Source organism: Ranitomeya variabilis, chromosome 4 (genome assembly GCF_051348905.1).
Source record: "Ranitomeya variabilis isolate aRanVar5 chromosome 4, aRanVar5.hap1, whole genome shotgun sequence".
Lineage (NCBI taxonomy): Eukaryota > Metazoa > Chordata > Amphibia > Anura > Dendrobatidae > Ranitomeya > Ranitomeya variabilis.
Genome location: NC_135235.1, coordinates 638,279,572 through 638,301,091, shown reverse-complemented (window position 1 = coordinate 638,301,091; position 21,520 = coordinate 638,279,572). Strand labels below are relative to the sequence as shown.

At 45.3% G+C, this 21,520-nt stretch overlaps 1 protein-coding gene across 3 annotated transcripts in view; it reads left to right on the top strand.

Moving 5' to 3' along the window:
• The window catches only part of LOC143767203 (uncharacterized), a 684,359-nt gene extending 668,423 nt beyond the window's left edge, over positions 1 to 15,936 (top strand). For 2 of the 3 annotated variants that reach the window (XM_077255335.1, XM_077255336.1), the window contains 2 exons: positions 12,606 to 12,696; positions 13,639 to 15,936. In XM_077255335.1, the coding sequence (XP_077111450.1) occupies positions 12,606 to 12,696; positions 13,639 to 15,440 (1,893 nt within the window). In that variant the 3' untranslated portion in view covers positions 15,441 to 15,936. The remainder of the gene's footprint in view (positions 1 to 12,605; positions 12,697 to 13,638) is intronic. The other variant, XM_077255337.1, reaches the window with a different exon arrangement.
• Positions 15,937 to 21,520: the final 5,584 nt, after the last annotated feature.

Here is a 21,520-nt window from a genome sequence, read left to right as displayed (position 1 = left end):
TCCCCCGGTGGTTTCTGGTGGTACTGCACTTGTGTGCTTCATCTCCTCTGTTCACCTGTTTTCCATCAGTATGTGGGAGTTTTCTATTTAGCCTTGCTCCTCAGTCATTTCTATGCCGGCCAACAATGTTACCAGAAGCCTTTCTGTTGCATGTTCCTGCTCCTAGACTACTATCAGCTAAGTTGGACTTGTTGTCCTAAGTTTGTTTTGCATTTTTGTTCCAGTTCTCTGTGATTGAATATTTCTGAGGCTGGAAGCTCTTGTGAGCTGAAATTGCCACTCTGGTGTCATGAGTTGATGTTAGAGTCTTAAAGTAATTTCCGGATGGTATTTTGAAAGGGTTTTCAGCTGACCGTGAAGTTCCCTTTTCTGTCTTCCTACTATCTAGTAAGCGGACCTCAATTTGCTAAACCTATCTTCATACTTCGTATGTCATTTTCCTCTAAAATCACCGCCAATATATGTGGGGGCTACTGTCTGCCTTTTGGGGAAAATTTCTGTAGAGGTAAGCCAGGTCTGTATTTTCCTCTGCTAGGGTCAGTCAGTTCTCCGGCTGGCGCTGGGCGTCTAGGGATAAAACGTAGGCACGCTACCCGGCCACTGTTAGTTGTGCGGTAGGTTTAGCTCATGGTCAGCTCGAGTTCCCATCTTCCAAGAGCTAGTCCTTTTGTATGCTTAATTACGTTCTCTTGCCATTGAGAACCATGACAGTTTGGCCGGCCAAGGGTTAAAATAATTGGCAGAAGAAAGGAGAGAAAAGAAGTCTGCAGAGAATTTTTTTTTTTTTCCTGAGTTTGCTCATTAGTTGATTCACTAGCATCTCTGCTTACTGCAGCCTTCGTCTCTCTCTCCTTCTAATCCTTGAATGGTTCTGATTTCACCTGATTAATATGGATCCACAGAGTTTAGCTACAGGTTTGAATAATCTCGCTATGAAGGTTCAAAGCTTACAGGATTTCGTTATTCATGCTCCTACATCTGAACCTAGAATTCCTTTACCTGAATTTTTCTCTGGGGATAGATCTCGCTTCCAGAATTTCAAACATAATTGTAAATTATTTTTGTCTCTGAGATCTCGCTCCGCTGGAGATCCTGCACAGCAGGTCAGGATTGTAATTTCCTTGCTCCGGGGCGACCCTCAGGATTGGGCATTTGCTTTGGCACCAGGGGATCCTGCGTTGCTCAATGTGGATGCATTTTTCCTGGCTTTGGGGTTGCTTTATGAGGAACCTCATTTAGAGATTCAGGCTGAAAAAGCCTTAATGACCCTGTCTCAAGGGCAAGATGAGGCTGAAATATACTGCCAAAAATTTCGTAAGTGGTCTGTGCTTACTCAGTGGAATGAGTGCGCCCTGGCGGCGAAATTCAGAGAGGGTCTCTCTGATGCCATTAAAGATGTTATGGTGGGGTTCCCTGTGCCTACAGGTCTGAATGAGTCCATGACAATGGCTATTCAGATTGATCGGCGTTTGCGGGAGCGCAAACCTGTGCACCATTTGGCGGTGTCTACTGAGAAGGCGCCAGAGATTATGCAATGTGATAGAATTCTGTCCAGAAGCGAACGACAGAATTTTAGGCGAAAAAATGGGTTATGCTTCTATTGTGGTGATTCAACTCATGTTATATCAGCATGCTCTAAACGTACTAAGAAAGTTGATAAGTCTGTTTCAATTGGCACTTTACAGTCTAAGTTTATTCTATCTGTGACCCTGATTTGCTCTTTATCGTCTATTACCGCGGACGCCTATGTCGACTCTGGCGCCGCTTTGAGTCTTATGGATTGGTCCTTTGCCAAACGCTGTGGGTTTGATTTAGAGCCTCTGGAAGTTCCTATACCTCTGAAGGGTATTGACTTCACGCCATTGGCTAGTAACAAACCACAATACTGGACACAAGTAACTATGCGTATTAATCCGGATCACCAGGAGATTATTCACTTCCTTGTGTTGTATAATCTACATGATGTGTTGGTGCTTGGATTGCCATGGCTGCAATCTCATAACCCAGTCCTCGACTGGAAAGCAATGTCTGTGTTAAGCTGGGGATGTCAGGGGACTCATGGGGACGTACCTTTGGTTTCCATTTCGTCATCTATTCCCTCTGAGATTCCGGAATTTTTATCTGATTATCGTGACGTTTTTGAGGAGCCTAAACTTGGTTCACTACCTCCGCACAGAGATTGCGATTGTACTATAGATCTGATTCCGGGCAGTAAGTTTCCAAAGGGTCGTTTATTTAATCTATCTGTGCCTGAACATGCTGCTATGCGGGAATATATTAAGGAGTCCTTGGAAAAGGGACATATTCGTCCTTCGTCATCTCCCTTAGGAGCCGGTTTTTTCTTTGTATCTAAAAAAGATGGCTCTTTGAGGCCGTGTATTGATTATCGGCTTTTGAATAAAATCACGGTTAAATATCAGTATCCTTTGCCACTGCTTACTGATTTGTTTGCTCGAATAAAGGGGGCCAAGTGGTTCTCTAAGATTGATCTTCGTGGGGCGTATAATTTGGTGCGAATTAAGCAGGGGGATGAGTGGAAAACCGCATTTAATACGCCTGAGGGCCATTTTGAGTATTTAGTAATGCCTTTTGGTCTTTCAAATGCCCCTTCAGTCTTTCAGTCCTTTATGCATGACATTTTCCGTGATTATTTGGATAAATTTTTGATTGTGTATCTTGATGATATTTTGATTTTTTTCGGATGACTGGGACTCTCATGTCCAACAGGTCAGGAGGGTTTTTCAGGTTTTGCGCTCTAATTCCTTGTGTGTAAAGGGTTCTAAGTGCGTTTTTGGGGTTCAAAAGATTTCGTTTTTGGGGTACATTTTTTCCCCCTCTTCCATTGAGATGGACCCTGTCAAGGTTCAGGCTATTTGTGATTGGACGCAACCCTCTTCTCTTAAGAGCCTTCAGAAGTTTTTGGGCTTTGCTAATTTTTATCGTCGATTTATAACTGGTTTTTCTGATGTTGCTAAACCGTTGACTGATTTGACTAAGAAGGGTGCTGATGTTGCTGATTGGTCCCCTGCTGCTGTGGAGGCCTTTCGGGAGCTTAAGCGCCGCTTTTCTTCCGCCCCTGTATTGCGTCAGCCTGATGTTACTCTTCCTTTTCAGGTTGAGGTTGACGCTTCAGAAATCGGAGCTGGGGCGGTTTTGTCGCAGAAAAGTTCCGACTGCTCCGTGATGAGACCTTGTGCGTTCTTTTCTCGTAAATTTTCGCCCGCTGAGCGAAATTATGATATTGGTAATCGGGAGCTCTTGGCTATGAAGTGGGCTTTTGAGGAGTGGCGTCATTGGCTTGAGGGGGCTAGACATCAGGTGGTGGTATTGACCGACCACAAGAATTTGATTTATCTTGAGTCTGCCAGGCGCCTGAATCCTAGACAGGCGCGCTGGTCGTTATTTTTCTCTCGGTTTAATTTTGTGGTTTCTTACCTACCAGGTTCTAAAAATGTGAAGGCGGATGCCCTTTCTAGGAGTTTTGAGCCTGATTCCCCTGGTAATTCTGAACCTACAGGTATCCTTAAGGATGGAGTGATATTATCTGCTGTTTCCCCAGACTTGCGACGGGTCTTGCAGGAGTTTCAGGCGAATAGATCTGATCGTTGCCCGCCTGGTAGAATGTTTGTTCCTGATGATTGGACCAGTAGAGTCATCTCGGAGGTCCATTCTTCTGCGTTAGCAGGTCATCCTGGAATCTTTGGTACCAGGGATTTGGTGGCTAGGTCCTTCTGGTGGCCTTCCCTGTCGCGAGATGTGCGAGGTTTTGTGCAGTCTTGTGATGTTTGTGCTCGGGCCAAGCCTTGTTGTTCTCGGGCTAGTGGATTGTTGTTATCTTTGCCTATTCCGAAGAGGCCTTGGACTCACATCTCCATGGATTTTATTTCTGATCTCCCTGTTTCTCAGAAGATGTCTGTCATCTGGGTGGTGTGTGACCGTTTCTCTAAGATGGTCCATTTGGTTCCCTTGCCCAAGTTGCCTTCCTCATCTGAGCTGGTTCCTCTGTTTTTTCAAAATGTGGTGCGCTTGCATGGTATTCCGGAGAATATCGTTTCTGACAGGGGAACCCAATTCGTGTCTAGATTTTGGCGAGCGTTCTGTGCTAGGATGGGCATTGATTTGTCTTTTTCGTCTGCTTTCCATCCTCAGACTAATGGCCAGACCGAGCGAACTAATCAGACCTTGGAGACTTATTTGAGGTGTTTTGTGTCTGCGGATCAGGATGATTGGGTTGCCTTTTTGCCCTTGGCGGAGTTTGCCCTCAATAATCGGGCTAGTTCTGCCACCTTGGTTTCTCCTTTCTTCTGTAATTCGGGGTTTCATCCTCGTTTCTCTTCCGGTCAGGTGGAGTCTTCGGATTGTCCTGGAGTGGATGCTGTGGTGGAGAGGTTGCATCAGATTTGGGGGCATGTGGTGGACAATTTGAAGTTGTCCCAGGAGAAGACTCAGCATTTTGCCAACCGCCGTCGTCGTGTTGGTCCTCGTCTTTGTGTTGGGGACTTGGTGTGGTTATCTTCTCGTTTTGTCCCTATGAAGGTTTCTTCTCCTAAGTTTAAGCCTCAGTTCATCGGCCCGTACAAGATATTGGAGATTCTTAACCCTGTGTCCTTTCGTTTGGACCTCCCTGCATCTTTTTCTATTCATAATGTCTTCCATCGGTCATTGTTGCGCAGGTATGAGGTACCGGTTGTGCCTTCCGTTGAGCCTCCTGCTCCGGTGTTGGTTGAGGGTGAGTTGGAGTACGTTGTCGAGAAGATCTTGGACTCCCGTGTTTCCAGACGGAGACTTCAGTATCTGGTCAAGTGGAAGGGCTACGGTCAGGAGGATAACTCTTGGGTGACAGCCTCTGATGTTCATGCCTCCGATTTGGTCCGTGCCTTTCATAGGGCTCATCCTGATCGCCCTGGTGGTTCTGGTGAGGGTTCAGTGCCCCCTCCTTGAGGGGGGGGTACTGTTGTGAATTTGGTTTCTGGGCTCCCCCGGTGGTTTCTGGTGGTACTGCACTTGTGTGCTTCATCTCCTCTGTTCACCTGTTTTCCATCAGTATGTGGGAGTTTTCTATTTAGCCTTGCTCCTCAGTCATTTCTATGCCGGCCAACAATGTTACCAGAAGCCTTTCTGTTGCATGTTCCTGCTCCTAGACTACTATCAGCTAAGTTGGACTTGTTGTCCTAAGTTTGTTTTGCATTTTTGTTCCAGTTCTCTGTGATTGAATATTTCTGAGGCTGGAAGCTCTTGTGAGCTGAAATTGCCACTCTGGTGTCATGAGTTGATGTTAGAGTCTTAAAGTAATTTCAGGATGGTATTTTGAAAGGATTTTCAGCTGACCGTGAAGTTCCCTTTTCTGTCTTCCTACTATCTAGTAAGCGGACCTCAATTTGCTAAACCTATCTTCATACTTCGTATGTCATTTTCCTCTAAAATCACCGCCAATATATGTGGGGGCTACTGTCTGCCTTTTGGGGAAAATTTCTCTAGAGGTAAGCCAGGTCTGTATTTTCCTCTGCTAGGGTCAGTCAGTTCTCCGGCTGGCGCTGGGCGTCTAGGGATAAAACGTAGGCACGCTACCCGGCCACTGTTAGTTGTGCGGTAGGTTTAGCTCATGGTCAGCTCGAGTTCCCATCTTCCAAGAGCTAGTCCTTTTGTATGCTTAATTACGTTCTCTTGCCATTGAGAACCATGACACGCGGGTAAGCTGCTCCACTGCATAGGGAAAAGCTTAACCCCTTCTCTGCACACATAACTCTGCTATTGCAGTTTATCGGAGATAGACATTCCCTATGTCTCAATCTAAGGAGGCAAAAAGGGGCAACAAAAAGCACACTGTATTTTTTACCGTATGTGCCACTTGCAATTCTTCTTTGCCACGTGCCCACAGTACCCCCTTGTGCCAGAACTGTGACCCGGCCTGTGCGCAGCCGTCTTCTGCTGCCACCTCCAATGTCGCCACCGATCCCGCCGAGCCTAATCCTCCTGTGTGGGCCGCGTCCCTGTCATGTTCAATGGAATCCTTAGTCAAGGCATTGGACTCTTTCCGAGGGTCCTCCTTAAGCCAGAACTCACCTCCGTCGGCTGCGACGGAATCTGGTGACGGTGCGGGGCCGTCCGACCACAGGGGGCGTACCGTTGTACGGGACTCCCGGGGTTCCAGGAAAAGGACCCTTCCTTCATCTCCCGTACACACTCGAGCTTCTGCGAGCTCATCTTCTCGCTCTCCCTCCCCTGAAGGTCGCAGCGTACAGGACTCAGTATATGAGTCGGAGGAATCTTTAACCCAAGACTCCTCTATTGGTCAGGAGACACTTGACTCCCTTATTGAGGCAGTCAGCAAAACATTAATGGTGGACGACGAATCTGCTTCCTCTCAGGAACACGTCGTATCTTTTAAAAAGACTAAACGCGTCCAAAGGATATTTGCTAATCACCTTGAGTTTCAGGACATTATCCAAAAACACAGGGAGCACCCCGAAAAGCATTTCACTGCTCAAAAAGCCACGGAAGCTAAATATCCTTTCTCAAAGGATCTGGTGAAGGGGTTGCTTCTCTCTCCTTCTGTGGATCCGGCCGTATCGCGACTCACATCCTAAACGGTCTTATCCCTGTCAGACGGTTCATCAGTCAAAAAATCCTTCTGACCGTCAAATTGATTATTTGGCTCGCTCAGTCTTTGAAGTCTCAGGAGCAGCTCTTCTTCCATCCTTTGCAGCTACCTGAGAAGCTAAGGCTATGGTGGCCTGGGCAGAGGTGTTAACCTCTACCGTCCACGGCAGTAACCTTCCCCCAGAGGCGGCCAGACTCGCTAACCAGATAGCTCAGGCTGGAGATTTCGTTGTTAACGCTTCCATAGATGCGGCTAATTGCACAGCGCAAGCGGCTGCAAACGCATTTTCCATCAGGAGGGCCTTATGGCTCTGCGATTGGCGAGCAGATTCTGTTTCTAAAGTCGCTGACTTCTCTACCTTACCAAGCGGGTCGTTTATTCAGGGAGAAACTAGACCAAATCATTTCTGACGCTACCGGAGGGAAGAGTAAATTTCTTCCCCAGCAAAAACCGGCCTGCCCCTTTCGGAATCAACAGCAGTTTCGATTCCGGTCCTTTCGTAACAACTCCGGTTGGTCCTCCTCTTCCCCTGGTTCGGGACGACGGGACAACAGAACTTCCCAGCTACCATACAGACCAAACCATTCCTGGAAACCCAGACTGAGACCGTCTGCCCCTAAGCCGTCCGCATCCCTTAAACCTTCCACACAATGACTTGTTGGCGTATCCGGCGGACACCGACAGAGTAGGCGGACGCCTTCTTTCGTTCCGTCAAAATTGGCTCTCGGTGGTTCACGACGAGTGGGTCAGAGAGCTCGTGTCTTCAAAATCGAGTTTTCCTCCATCCCCCCCTCTGTGTTTCTTCCAGTCTTCTCCCCCCAAATCAAGGGCGTCACGTCTCCTTCAGGCCATACAGGCGCTTCAAAGGGACGGTGTCATCGCTCCGGTCCCTCGAGACCAAAGGTTCAAGGGGTTTTACTCCAACCTTTTCGTCGTGCCAAAGAAGGACGGGACTCTACGGCCCGTACTGGACCTCAAACTGCTGAACAAGTTCGTACGGGTCCGACACTTCAGGATGGACTCGCTCCGTTCTGTTGTCGCGTCCTTATCTACACATTTCAATCTTTCCCTCTCATCAGCAGTTCCTGCGCTTCGCAGTCCAAGAAGAACACTTCCAGTTTGTGGCCTTGCCCTTTGGACTTGCCACCGCCCCCAGAGTCTTCACAAAGGTCATGACGGCTGTCATGGCCATTCTTCACGCTCGGGGAGTGGTAGTCCTGCCCTATCTAGATGACCTATTAATCAAAGGTCCGTCCCAGTTTGCCTGCGAGGAGTCTGTCAGCATCACCGTGGATTCTCTTTCTCGCCTGGGTTGGAAGATCAGCTTCGAGAAATCATCTCCAGTGCCGGCTCAGCAAATCTGCTTCCTGGGCATGATTCTGGACTCCTCCCGCGGGTTGGTCGTTCTCCCTCCAGAGAAGGTTTTATCCTTACAACATGGAGCGCGCAAGCTCTCCCGCCCAGTCCCTCACTCCATTCACTTCACGATGCGCATCCTGGGGAAAATGGTTGCGGCGATGGAAGCCGTTCCATTTGCACAGTTCCATCTCTGTCCTTTGCAACAGGCGCTCCTGTTAGCCTGGGACAGGAGCCCGACTTCCCTTGACCGTCGTTTTCGCCTGCCCCCACAGGTCAGGCAGACCCTCAGGTGGTGGACGCTACAGTCCTCCCTGAACCACGGGAAGTCCTTTCTTCCTGTGCGTTGGTTAGTGGTGACCACCGATGCCAGCCTCTTGGGCTGGGGTGCAGTTTTCTATCACCACACGGCACAGGGTCGTTGGTCCACAAGAGTCGCCTACCATACAATATTTTGGAAATTCGAGCAATCACTCTTGCCTTACGCAACTTTCACCACCTTCTCGCAGGCCATCCCATCAGAATCCAATCCGACAACGCCACAGCCGTGGTGTACATCAACTGACAAGGGGGAACCCGCAGCAGAGCAGCCATGCTTGAAGTCTCCCACATCCTGCGCTGGGCCGAGACCAATCACTCACTCATCTCGGCGATCCACATACCGGGCGTGCAGAATTGGGAAGCGGACTTCCTCAGTCGCCAAGGTCTTGCCTCGGGCGAGTGGTCCCTCCATCCCGAAGTCTTCCAGCAGATTTGCCTTCGCTGGGGGATGCCGGATGTGGATCTTATGGCCTCGAGGTTCAACAACCAGGTTCCCCAGTTCATTGCTCGCTCCCGCGATCCTTGCGCCGTTGGGGCAGATGCCCTGGTGCTGTCGAGGCATCGGTGCCAGCTGCCATTCATATTTCCGCTTCTTCTTCTGCTCCCGAGAGTCATCAAGAAGATCAGAGCAGAGGGGAGACCGGTGATTCTCGTCGCGCCCGACTGGCTGCGCCGAGCATGGTACGCGGAACTCCTCCAAATGGTCGCCGACACCCCCTGGCGCCTTCCAGATCGCACGGACCTTCTCTCACAGGGCCCGTTTTACCACCAGAACTCCGGGGCCCTGTCTTTGACGGCGTGGCCGTTGAATCCTGGATTTTAACCCAAGCCGGATTCTCTCCAGGGGTTTCTTCTACCATGATTTGCGCTAGGAAACCCGTATCCATGCGCATTTATCATCGCACCTGGCGCATCTTCTTTTCATGGTGCAATACCCATGGACGTTCTCCCTTGGTCTTTTCCATTCCGTCCATTCTGGATTTTCTCCAATCCGGTCTAGAGTCAGGCCTTGCCCTAAGCTCGCTCAAGGGACAGGTGTCCGCATTGTCTGTTCTTTTCCAACGGAAGATCGCTTCCAAACTGTCCGTTAAGACGTTCATCCAAGGAGTCTCCCGGGTGGTCCCTCCCTATAGAATGCCTTTGGCGTCATGGGATTTTAACTTGGTTCTCGGAGTTCTTCAGGAGGCCCCTTTCGAACCATTGCAGGACATCTCTCTCACCCTCCTTTCATGGAAGGTGGTCTCTCTTGTGGCGATTATGTCAATCAGGAGAGTTTGAGTTGGCGGCTCTCTTGCCGACCCCTCTTCTTGATTTTTCACTCAGACAAGGTGGTTTTGAGAACCTCTCCCTCTTTCCTACCGAAGGTCGTCTCCTTTCATCTCAATGAGGACATTGTCTTGCCGTCATTCTGTCTGGCACCAACCCATCGTATCGAGAAGGCTCTCCATACTCTGGATGTGGTTAGAGACCTTCGGCGGTACATATCTCGCACGGCTCTCTTCCGTAAGTCGGATGTCCTGTTCGTGCTTCCGGAAGGACATAGGAAAGGTCTACCTGCCTCAAGGGCCACTCTAGCCAAGTGGATTCGTTCCACCATTCAGGAATCCTATCGCGTCAGGAACACTCCTGTCCCAGCAGGGATTACGGCGCATTCGACTCGGTCGGTCGGTGCTTCTTGGGCCATTCGGCACCAGGCATCCGCACAACAGCTTTGTAAAGCTGCGACTTGGTCCAGTCTGCATACCTTCATGAATCACTATCACATCCATACCTAGGCTTCGGCAGACGCTGCCCTCGGCAGGCGCATTCTGCAGACAGCGGTACCTCAGTAAGCCAGTGGTACATGGGGTTTTAGCAGTGCAATTGCTCCCCACTCAGGGACTGCTTTAGGACGTCCCATGGTCCTGTGTCCCCCAATGAGGCGTAGGAGAAAATGAGATTTTTGTGTACTCACCGTAAAATCCTTTTCTCCGAGCCAATCATTGGGGGACACAGCACCCACCCTGTTAGCCTATTGGCTGGTTGTTGTTGGTATTTTGTTACTTAGTTTTGGACATAGTTTACGTGTCTTGGTTTTACTCCTACTGCTTTACTACCGAACTGAGTCGTTACTGGCCAGTCAAGGGGTGTATACTGCAGAGGAGGAGTTAACTCTTTGTGTTTACTTAGTGTCCTCCTAGTGGCAAGCAGCATAACACCCATGGTCCTGTGTCCCCCAATGATTGGCTCGGAGAAAAAGATTTTACGGTGAGTACACAAAAATCTCCTTATTGAATCTTTCCTGTATAGAGAATACTAATAACTAGTGTAATATAAAATAAAGTGATCATTTTTCAGTCTGAAACCACATTGGAATGGTAATTTTGAACACTTCACCTAGGCATGGTTGTCAGGGAAGTTTTGAAAAACTCCTAACCTCTTCAGTTTTTCTTGTCAAAAGTATTAGTAGTGAGAATATCGTGATTGAGGGAAAAAATACAATGAAAGGGGATCCTCGGGACTTACATGATTTGTTGAAGATATCAATAATACGTGAGACAGTGACCTGTGTTACATGTCAGGGTCACTGTATGTTACCCCCAGGATGCGTTTGGAGGATAATTGAGGCCATGGGAGTGCATTGCAGTCACAGGCGTAGCTGTGATTGCAATGAAAAATAAAAGTGAGTGTTAGTCTTGGACAAGCTATTTGTCCAGGGCAGATTTGAGAAAACCTGCTGGAGTTTTGTTTTTAAAGAGACTACAGGATGGTAGTGTGGCAGTCCATTTCCTTCCTGGCCTGGTTTTCCTTGTGGCCGAAGGCTACTGGTTCTTTGGTTAAAATAAAAGCCCTGCAGTAAACGATTTAGGTGTGTCAGGGTCAGAGTTAAGCTGGAGTCAGGCACGTGAGAAACTCGCACGAGTCTCGCATGTCAATACCCGGCACTACTGCCGGCACTCAGGACCAGAGCGTGCTACTACATAGAAATACATGCAGCCGCATGCTCCTATCTGTGTGCTGGTGGGAGTGCCGGGTACTGACATGCGAGGCTCGTGCGAGTTTCTCGCATGTCTGACCCAGGCTTTAGTGTCAATCTGGTGTTTGCTAGAGTTCAGTGCAGTCAGCTCTGCAGAGCTCCACCTGTATGAGGCCAAACACCCAGGGGAGCTGAGACGCCTGGCACCCACATACACAGCGGTGCAGTTGCCCATGGCAACTGGTCCTGGAAGTGGACTGGCGTGTTTATTGCCCGTAAACTGGAGGATATGGTTCTCGGCTGCTATCCGGAGGATATCGTGTACTGTGTAATGCTGTGATTTGGACATTAATGCTGTCAAGGAAACGCATTAAAGAGACCTTTGTTTGGAACTTTTCTGGGTCACTGCCTCATCACTGCATAGCGTGGATACCGCTGCACTACAAATTGTAGGTAGTGCACAGTGTTGTAAATTTCAACTGACTACAGGACTGGTGTCCAACTAATGTGTTTGAAATCACTCATTTTTCCTTGGCACAGATGGGCTATAACATCAGATGAACAGTTCCTGTGCCACCATCTATCAGGTGTCATCATTTCAGGCAGGTGGAGGTAGAGTAATGGCGGGGGATTTTTTCTTGGGTCATCCTGCCGTAGAGAGGGAGAGGGGTGCTTCCTTCAGACGCGGTATCCGCCGCTTGTCCCTCTCTACGGCACCACCTCCGCCTACAGGTGCTACATCTCACCCGTGGCATTGGCGTCCACGACCTCTAATACCACAACTAAGCGGTTACCATTTTCCCTTTTTGTGCCACATAGGGTTCTTCTGCCATATCCTAGCATACTGCCTCCATCTCCTTATTTTTTTGCCTAGCCCCACAGGCCCACGTTGGCACGTGACTGATGAAAGTCCATGTTAGGACTGAAACGTTTCGAGTGCTACAAAATAAAACGTCATTTACGTTCTACAATGATCCACTAGTCATAGATTGCTTCCAGGAACATTAGAGAGTTTTTGTTGCTTCCCCGGACTTCATAGTCCTCATGTTTTAATCCTATAGCGCATCTTCATGATGAGATGAAAGAGACTGTTCACAACATATCAGTATCTCCATATTATTTGCAGATGGGCCAATAATCCCACATAATTACTTCTTCATCTAGTGGAATCTATTACAATCTGAATTGCTGAGGATTTGAAAAGACAACGTGGGTGTCTCTAATAATGTGGCCATTCAGTGTGTGTTCTATACTTGGTGGAGATGACAGGGTAAAGCTGATCATAGACATTAAATGTTGTCTGGATCTTCCCCTAATTTTCTGGTTATGATTTTTGTCATCTTTCTCTGACCCTTAAAATTTTTGTTTCAGGGTAAATATCTGCCCCATATTAATACTACAGAGACATATATGAGAGGTGATGAGCGGTGTAAAGAGGAGATTCCCACAGATAACCGCACAGGTGAGTATAACCTAAAAAACAATCAGTGCCAGGAGCGCACATCGGGTTGGCTCCATCCCAGAGGGAACACAAATCCATTATGGGTATTTATTTATACACTATGATTGTGGTTATAATAATATATGATTATTTTGTGACATGTTCGGACATTTCATCTCTTGCACATATCTGGTCAGTTTACATTATCTGTCTTGCAGCACATGATGATTATTATTATATTACATTATATGGTGATCTTCTGCAGACTTCTGCAATGTCTGGTATAACCCTGTTTTTTTGTAAACCTGCTACCATCCACTCTGATCATTACATAGTATATTTTTCCCCTAATTAAACACGTTGATTATGTGTCTGTATTCCTAAATCTTAAACAGATTTTGGTTTCCTTCCTCATTTTTGTACAATCATGTTCTTACATTCTGACATCTTCCCTCTTGTATCTAGTGATTTTTTTACATTACACTTGATCCTTTTTTTTACTTTATATTTTACATATGTGATAAGATATTGATGGTTTTTAACTCACTCTTTTACTTTTAGTAGTGATTTTTTTTCAGTTACAGCTCTATACTGATGGCCTTTTTTTGTTACTATGACATATCATTTACTTAATTAACCTTTTTAGGTCCTTTTTTTGCCACTTTTGAAGCAGAAGAGATACTTCTGTATTCACAGTCCTGTTTAATACAGGACACTCAGGGTCCACTGAACATGAAACTGCAAATAATTGGTGACAAGTGAGGTAAAACCAGAACCTACAGAGAATACGGCTTCAACTGAGATGTGAAGATATTGAAAAAGCACAACCTGGTGGCCTAACATCATAATCTACTAGTCCTTTGGGTATTAGTCTCCTGTCTTAGTTAGTCTGTATAGATAATATAAATATTAATATATTTTCAATGCAGTGTTATTGACAAATAATAATTTTATTCTTGGCAGATGACGGTACCAGGAGCTCAGAGGGTCATCTGATATTTTCAGATTTTGCAGCATGGGAGCAAGGCATCACATCAGATACATATGGAGAACATATAATTATCACAGATAAACCTCAAGCCCTTCTTCGGAAAAATCTATCTAATCCTTTTAAACGGGTCCTTTCTTCTGCTTCATTAAAGGAAAATATGAAAAACAAAAACCACAAAAGTACTGATGAACATGAAGTAGCTCATACAGGGGAGAAACCATTTTCATGTTCAAAATCTGGGAAATGTAACAATATTAAATCAAGATTTCTTTCATATAAGAGAAGTCACTCAGGGAAGAAGCTATTTTTATGTTTGAAATGTGGGAAATATTTTAAAAGGAAATCAGATCTTGTTTCACATCAAAAACCTCACACAGGGGAGAAGCCATTTTCATGCTCAGAATGTGGCAAATGTTTTAGTGAGAAAAAAATTCTTGTTAAACACCAGAGAACTCACACAGGTGAGACACCGAATGCGGGTGTTGTTAGACATCAGAGAACTCACACAGGGAAAAAGCCATTTTCATGTTCAGACTGTGGGAAATTTTTTTCACATAAATGCTATCTTGTAGCACATCATAGAACTCACACTGGGGAAAAGCCATTTTCATGTCCAGAATGTGGGAAATGTTTTAGACTTAAAGTCAATCTTGTTTCACATCAGAGAACTCACACTGGGCACAAGCCATTTTCATGTTCAGAATGTGGGAAATGTTTTAGTGAGAAAAACACTCTTGTTAAACACCAGCGAACTCACACAGGTGAGAAACCGTTTTTATGTTCTGAATGTGGGGGTTGTTTTAATCAGAAATCAGTTCTTGTTAGACATCTGAGAACTCATACTGGTGAAAAGCCATTTTCATGTTTGGAATGTGGGAAATGTTTTGCTGAGAATTTCTATCTTGTTAGACATCAGAGAAGTCACACAGGGGAAAAGCCATTTTCATGTTCAGAATGTGGGAAATGTTTTAGACTTAAAGTCCATCTTGGTGCACATCAGAGAACTCATACAGGGCACAAGCCATTTTCATGTTCAGAATGTGGGAAATGTTTTATGAATAAAGCACATCTTGTTACACATCAGAGAACTCACACTGGTCACAAGCCATTTTCATGTTCAGAATGTGGGAAATGTTTTAGTGAGAAAAGAACTCTTGTTAAACACCAGAGAACTCACACAGGTGAGAAACCATTTTTATGTTCTGAATGTGGGGATTGTTTTAGTCAGAAATCAGTTCTTGTTAGACATCAGAGAACGCACACTGGTGAAAAGCCATTTTCATGTTTGGAATGTGGGAAATGTTTTGCTGATAAATCACATCTTGTTACACATCAGAGAAGTCACACAGGGGAAAAGCCATTTTCATGTTCAGAATGTGGGAAATGTTTTGCTGATAAATCACATCTTGTTAAACATCAGAGGACTCACACTGGGCAAAAGCCATTTTCCTGTTCAGAATGTGGTAAATGTTTTGTAGATAAATCACATCTTGTTTCACATCAGAGAACTCACATGGGGGAAAAGCCATTTTCCTGTTCAGAATGTGGGAAATGTTTTATATATAAATCACATCTTGTTACACATCAGAGAAGTCACACAGGGGAAAAGCCATTTTCATGTTCAGAATGTGGGAAATGTTTTGCTGATAAATCACATCTTGCTAGACATCAGATAACTCACACTGGGCAAAAGCCATTTTCATGTTCAGAATGTGGGAAATGTTTTATAGATAAATCAAATCTTGTTAAACATCAGAGAACTCACATATTTTAGAAGTCATTTTCATGTTTAAAATGTGAGAAATATTTGGAAAGGAAATCAAATCTTTTCTCATCAAAAAACTCACAAAGGAGAAAAAACATTTTCATGTTCAGAATGTGGGAAATCTTTTTTACTCAAATTCAATCTTGTTAAACATTAAATAACTCACACAGGAGAGAAGCCACTTTTATTTTAAATCATTACATTGTCACCATGTAACAGAAAAATTACAAGTTATAATCAAGTAAAGTCAATTTTCTACTAGAGAAAGGAAAATCAACTCAGATCACTAAATGATTACTAGAAAATGTATATAATTATCAATGACCATTTGTTCTATAAAGTAAGCACAATCCTAATTTCTATAAAATATTTAATATTTCTATGTACTATTTAGCCTTTCGTCGCGTGAATCAAGTTTGTTTTTGTCATATTTCCACAAGTATTGAAGGCAGTTAAGAGTGTTTTAGTAGGTTCCTTGTCCTTAACCCCTTCGTGCCATGCGCCGTACTAGCACGGCGCTGCCGGCACTGCATTAGTGCCAGCCGCAGTACTAGTACGGCGCCGCCATTTTCTGGTCACTGCGTGGCACCGTGCGGTGATCGGGCTCCGATGGCTGCTGTCCCTGATGCTGCCATCTCTGCACGTAGCTCCGGGGGGTTGCACCGCGCCCCCCCCCCCCCCCCCCCGCATCAGCGATCGCTGTGATTGGCTGGTCAATTCTGACCAGCCAAACACAGCGAAATGACAATAAAGTTAAAAAAAAAAAGCATGTGACAGGCTGTGATTGATGCTGTGTGACGTCGCACCAATCACAGCCGTCACAGTAGGTGGGGTGATCGCCACGTCACCTCACCTGATTAACCCCTATGGCGCTGATTGGCTGAACAATAGCTTCTAGCCAATCGGTGCCAAAGGGGTTAATTTAAAATACCGATCTTTCTCTCAGATTTGGCGTGCAGAGCGGTGGTCTAAGCCCCTCTGTGTCACCTGAGTGAAGGAATCCATTTGTGGCCAGTGCGATCGTCCCGGCGATCTCCTGCTTCCTGTGCTGTGCTGATCTCCTGCTCCAGCTTCGTGCTTGTGCTCTCTGCTGCCATCTGCTGCTGTGTGAGGCCTGTGATCACAGCAGCAGCACCTCCCCCACCCCTTTCCCATCCCCCCATCCCTGTTCCAGTACCCCCTCCCTCCCCCACCCTCCAATTGAAATTTTTTGCGCACTTTTTTGCGCTTTTTTTCCTGTGCGCGGCGTCCCCCGCAGAGCATTCATGCTCTTCCTGTGGTGTCCGCAGCGCTCTGATCAGTATCGCTGCTGATTAGAGACTGCGCCACAGGACTTTTTTTTTTTTTAGCTAGTTAGCGTAGCGGACGTTGCAGTCTAAGCGACGTCCGTTTTTGTTTTTTTTTTTAGGAAAAAAATTGTAGTTAGTACAGTGTAGTTTTAGACGTAACAAGGTAGCGTAGCCGGTGTCACTGTTTGGTGACGTCCCTCCATCCCTGTTCCAGTAAACCCCTCCACCCCTCCAATTCAATTTTTAGCACACTTTTTTGCGCTTTTTTCCTGTGCGCGGCGTCCCGCGCAGAGCATTTCGTGCTCTTCCTGTGTCCGCAGCTCTTTGATCAGTATCGCTGCTGATAAGAGACTGCGCTACTGGACTTTTTTTTTTTTAGCTAGTTAGCGTAGCGGACGTTACAAAAATATAATAGTAGTTAGTACAGTGTAGTTTTAGACGTAGATTAGCTGGTGTCACAGAGTTAGTGACGACCGGTCTTTTTTTTTAGAGAGAAAAAAAATTGTACAGAGTAGTTTAGTGGTAGCGTGTTAGTGTAGCCGGCGTCACAGCGTTAGTGACGACCGATCATCTTTTAGAAAAAAAAATCGTACAGTGTAGTTTTATAGGTAGGGAGGTAGCGTCTTTTTTGCCGGATAATCTCTAGTGCATTAGGGGAGCGTACGTCACACTGTTAGTGGCGTTCGCATTTTTTTGTAAAAAGAATAATTAGTTGCGTCGTCGAATTTTTAGCGCGTTCATTAGGGGAGCGTACGTCACACTGTTAGTGGCGTTTGTTTTTTCTTTTGCAAAAAAAATTTAGTTGCGTACGGTAAATTTATACTTTTTTTTATACAAACTTATTTTTTTACATCTGATTTTTCTTTTCATCTTTTTTTTCTTGTTTCTTCTACATTTTTTCTCACTACTTGTTTTTTCTCTCTCATTGGTTATAATAAAGAGTACCCTATACAAAAGCCCCACACATTACACGTGTAAAAGCACCACTTACACACACATCCCCAGGGTTTGGGGAAAAAAAATGGCCCATTCGTCAACAAGGCGCTATTCACCAGAGGAAGCTTACGCCATCCTTGCGTCAGACACGGATACAGCCAGTGAGGAAGATCCCACATTCCTCTATTCCTCCTCATCATCATCATTATCATCATCATCATCATCCTCATTTGGTGAGGAAGGACCCACAACAAGGCGCCGAAGGACCCAGGCAACTCCTGCAGCAATCGATCCCGTATGGATTGCACCCCCTGAAAATTTACAGCCCATCAATCCGGATTTCAGCAGCAGCTCAGGAATCCAGTTTGACACGACTGGCCTCACTGAAATTGACTTCTTCAAATTCTTTTTCAGTGATGAAATAATAAATCTTATGGTGGCCCAGACGAACCTTTATGCCCAGCAATTTTTCACCCAAAATCCCACGTCATCTTACGCCAGATGGACCCCTGTAAATGCAGCAGAGATGATGACATTTTGGGGAATTGTGCTGCATATGGGCATAATCAAAAAGCCAAAGCTTCGGCAATACTGGAGTACTGAAATTCTCGACAGTACACCGGTATTCTGCATGGCCATGAAAAGGACACGATTTGAAGGGATCCAAAAATTTTTGCATTTCAGTGATAATGCGCAGTGTCCTCCCCGAGACGATCCAAACTTTGATCGTCTATATAAAATTCGGCCAGTGATTGAACACTTCAGCAGAAAATTTGCTGAGGCGTACACACCCTAGAGGGACATCGCTATTGATGAATCTCTGGTTCATTTCAAAGGGAGGCTAAAATTCCGACAGTACCTGCCCAGTAAGAGGTCCAGGTACGGAATAAAGCTGTACAAACTGCGAGAGTACCTCAGGGTACACCCACAGATTTAGGGTCTACGAGGGTAAGGACACCCAGATTAACCCTCCTGAATGCCCCCCCCATCCTGGGGGTGAGTGGGAAAATTGTGGGAATTGCTGCACCCACTGCTGGATAAGGGTTATCACCTCTACATTGATAACTTTTACACCAGCGTCCCACTCTTCAAGGCCCTCTCTGCCAGAGGTACAGCTGCATGTGGCACCGTGCGAAAAAATCAGCGAGGCCTCTCTAAGCCGCTAATTGGACAAATGCTGAGAAAAGGGGAAAGCAGAGCCAAATGCAGCGACAACATGCTGGTGGTCAAGTATAAGGACAAAAGGGATGTCCTTATCCTGAACACCATACACCGTGACAACAGCACCCTTGTCACTGTTAGTGGGACCATAACACAAGTCCCAAAGTCAGATTGTATCCTGGATTACAATCGGTTCATGGGGGGTGTGGATCTCTCAGATCAGGTCCTCCAACCATACAATGCCATGCGAAAAGCTTACGTATGGTACAAAAAATTGGCCGTGCACATTGTACAGATGGCACTGTACAATGCTTTTAAGCTGTTCCGATCTACAAGCAATACGGGGGGACCTTCCTTCAGTTTCAGGAGGGAGTCATCAAGGCCCTAATGTTTGGCACACAGGGAGGTGAGGGTCCCAGTACTTCTGAATCTGATAGTGCCCGTATTGTCCCAGGTCAACATTTCCCAGGAGAGGTTCCCCAAACAGCGAGGACAGGACGATCACAAAAACGGTGCAGAGTATGTTCCAAGAGGGGAATCCAAAAGGATACAATTTACCATTGTGAAACCTGCCCTGAGAAACCTGGCCTTTGCTTTAAGGATTGCTTCAAAGCATACCACACGTCCTCAAATTAATAAAATTAGTTTATACCCTGTTGACACAACACACTTTTATTATCTGATGTACCGAGCACATCTTACACATAACACCACATTATAAATTCATACACCAGTAAAAGCAAAAGAATTCTAATCAATACTATAAAACTATGCCTCTAGATATATTCCTTCAGGGGTGTAGTTTCCAAAATGGGGTCACTTGTGGAGGATTTCCACTGTTTAGGCACATCAGGGGCTCTGCAAACACAACATGACGCCCGCAGACCATTCCATCAAAGTCTGCAATCCAAAACGTCACTTATTCTATTCCGAGCCCCGACGTGTGCCCAAACAGTGGTTTTTCCCCACATATGGGGTATCGGCGTACTCATGAAAAATTGCTCAACATCTTTTTCTGTCTATTTTGTCCTATAACCTTTGGGAAAATAAAAAAATCGTAGCTAAAAGATCATTTTTGTGGAAAAATTGTGTTTTGGTTTTTTTCACGACTCATTGTTAGAATTTTTGGTGAGGCACTTGGAGGTTTACGGTGCTCACCACATATCTAAATAAATTCCTTGGGAGGTCCAGTTTTCAAAATGGGGTCACTTGTGGGAGATTTCCACTGTTGAGGCACATTAGGGGCTCTGCAAACACAACATGACGCCCGCAGACCATTCCATCAAAGTCTGCAATCCAAAACGTCACTTATTCCATTCCGAGCCCCGACGTGTGCCCAAACTGGTTTTTCCCCACATATGGGGTATCGGCGTACTCATGAAAAATTGCACATCTTTTTCTGTCTATTTTGTCCTATAACCTTTGGGAAAATAAAAAAAATCATAGCTAAAAGATCATTTTTGTGGAAAAAATGTGTTTAATTTTTTTTACGACTCGTTATAATTTTTGGTGAGGCACTTGGAGGTTCACGGTGCTCATCACATAGCTAGATAAGTTCATTGAAGGGTCTCGTTTCCAAAATGGGGTCACGTGTGGCGGTTTTCCACTGTTTAGGTACATCAGGGGCTCTCCAAACGCGACATGGTGTCCGATCTCAATTCCAGCCAATTTTGGTTTGAAAAAGTCAAATGGCGCTCCTTTCCTTCCGAACCCTGCCGTGCGCCCAAACAGTGGTGTTCCCCCACATATGGGGTATCGGTGTATTCAGGAGAAATTGCACAACAACTTTAGTGGTCCATTTTCTCCTTTTATACTTGTGAAGATGAAAAAATTGTTGCTAAAAGATCATTATGTGGAAAAAAAGTTAACTGTTAATTTTTTCCTTCCACATTCCGTTAATTCCTGTGAAGCACCTGAAGGGTTAATAAACTTCTTGAATGTGGTTTTGAGTACCTCGAGGGGTGTAGTTTTTAGAATGGTGTCACTTTTGGGTATTTTAAATCTTATAAGCCCCTCAAAGTGACTTCAAATGTGATGTGGTCCCTAAAAAAATGGTTTTGTAAAGGTTGTTGAAAAAAATGAGAAATCACTGTTTAATTTTTAACCCTTATAACTCCCTAACAAAAAAAAATTTGGTTCCAAAATTTTGCTGATGTAAAGTAGACATGTGGGAAATGTTATTTATTACCTAATTTGTGCGATATGAGTCTCTAATGCAAGGGTATAAAAATTCAAAGTTTGAAAATTTCAAAATTTTCACCAAATTTCTGTTTTTTTCACAAATAAACGCAAGTAATATCAAAGAAATTTTGCCACTATCATGAAGTACAATATGTCACGAGAAAACAATGTCAGAATCACCAGGATCCGTTGAAGCGTTTCAGAGTTATTACCTCATAAAGTGACAGTGGTCAGAATTGTAAAAATTGGCCCTGTCACTTAGGTGAAAACAGGCTTCGGGGTGAAGGGGTTAATGACGCTGCATCAACTACATGTGCTACAGCAAAACAAAACCCCAAGGCATTTCTAGTATTTATTTTACTTCCTTATATAGCGTCATTTATTCCATAGCGTTTTACAGACATTATTGGTACAATCTAAAATTCCTATCAGTATATCTTTGGAGTTTGGGAGGAAACCCACGCAAACACGGGGAGGACATACAAACTTTCAGATATTGTCCTTGGTTGTATTTGAACCCAG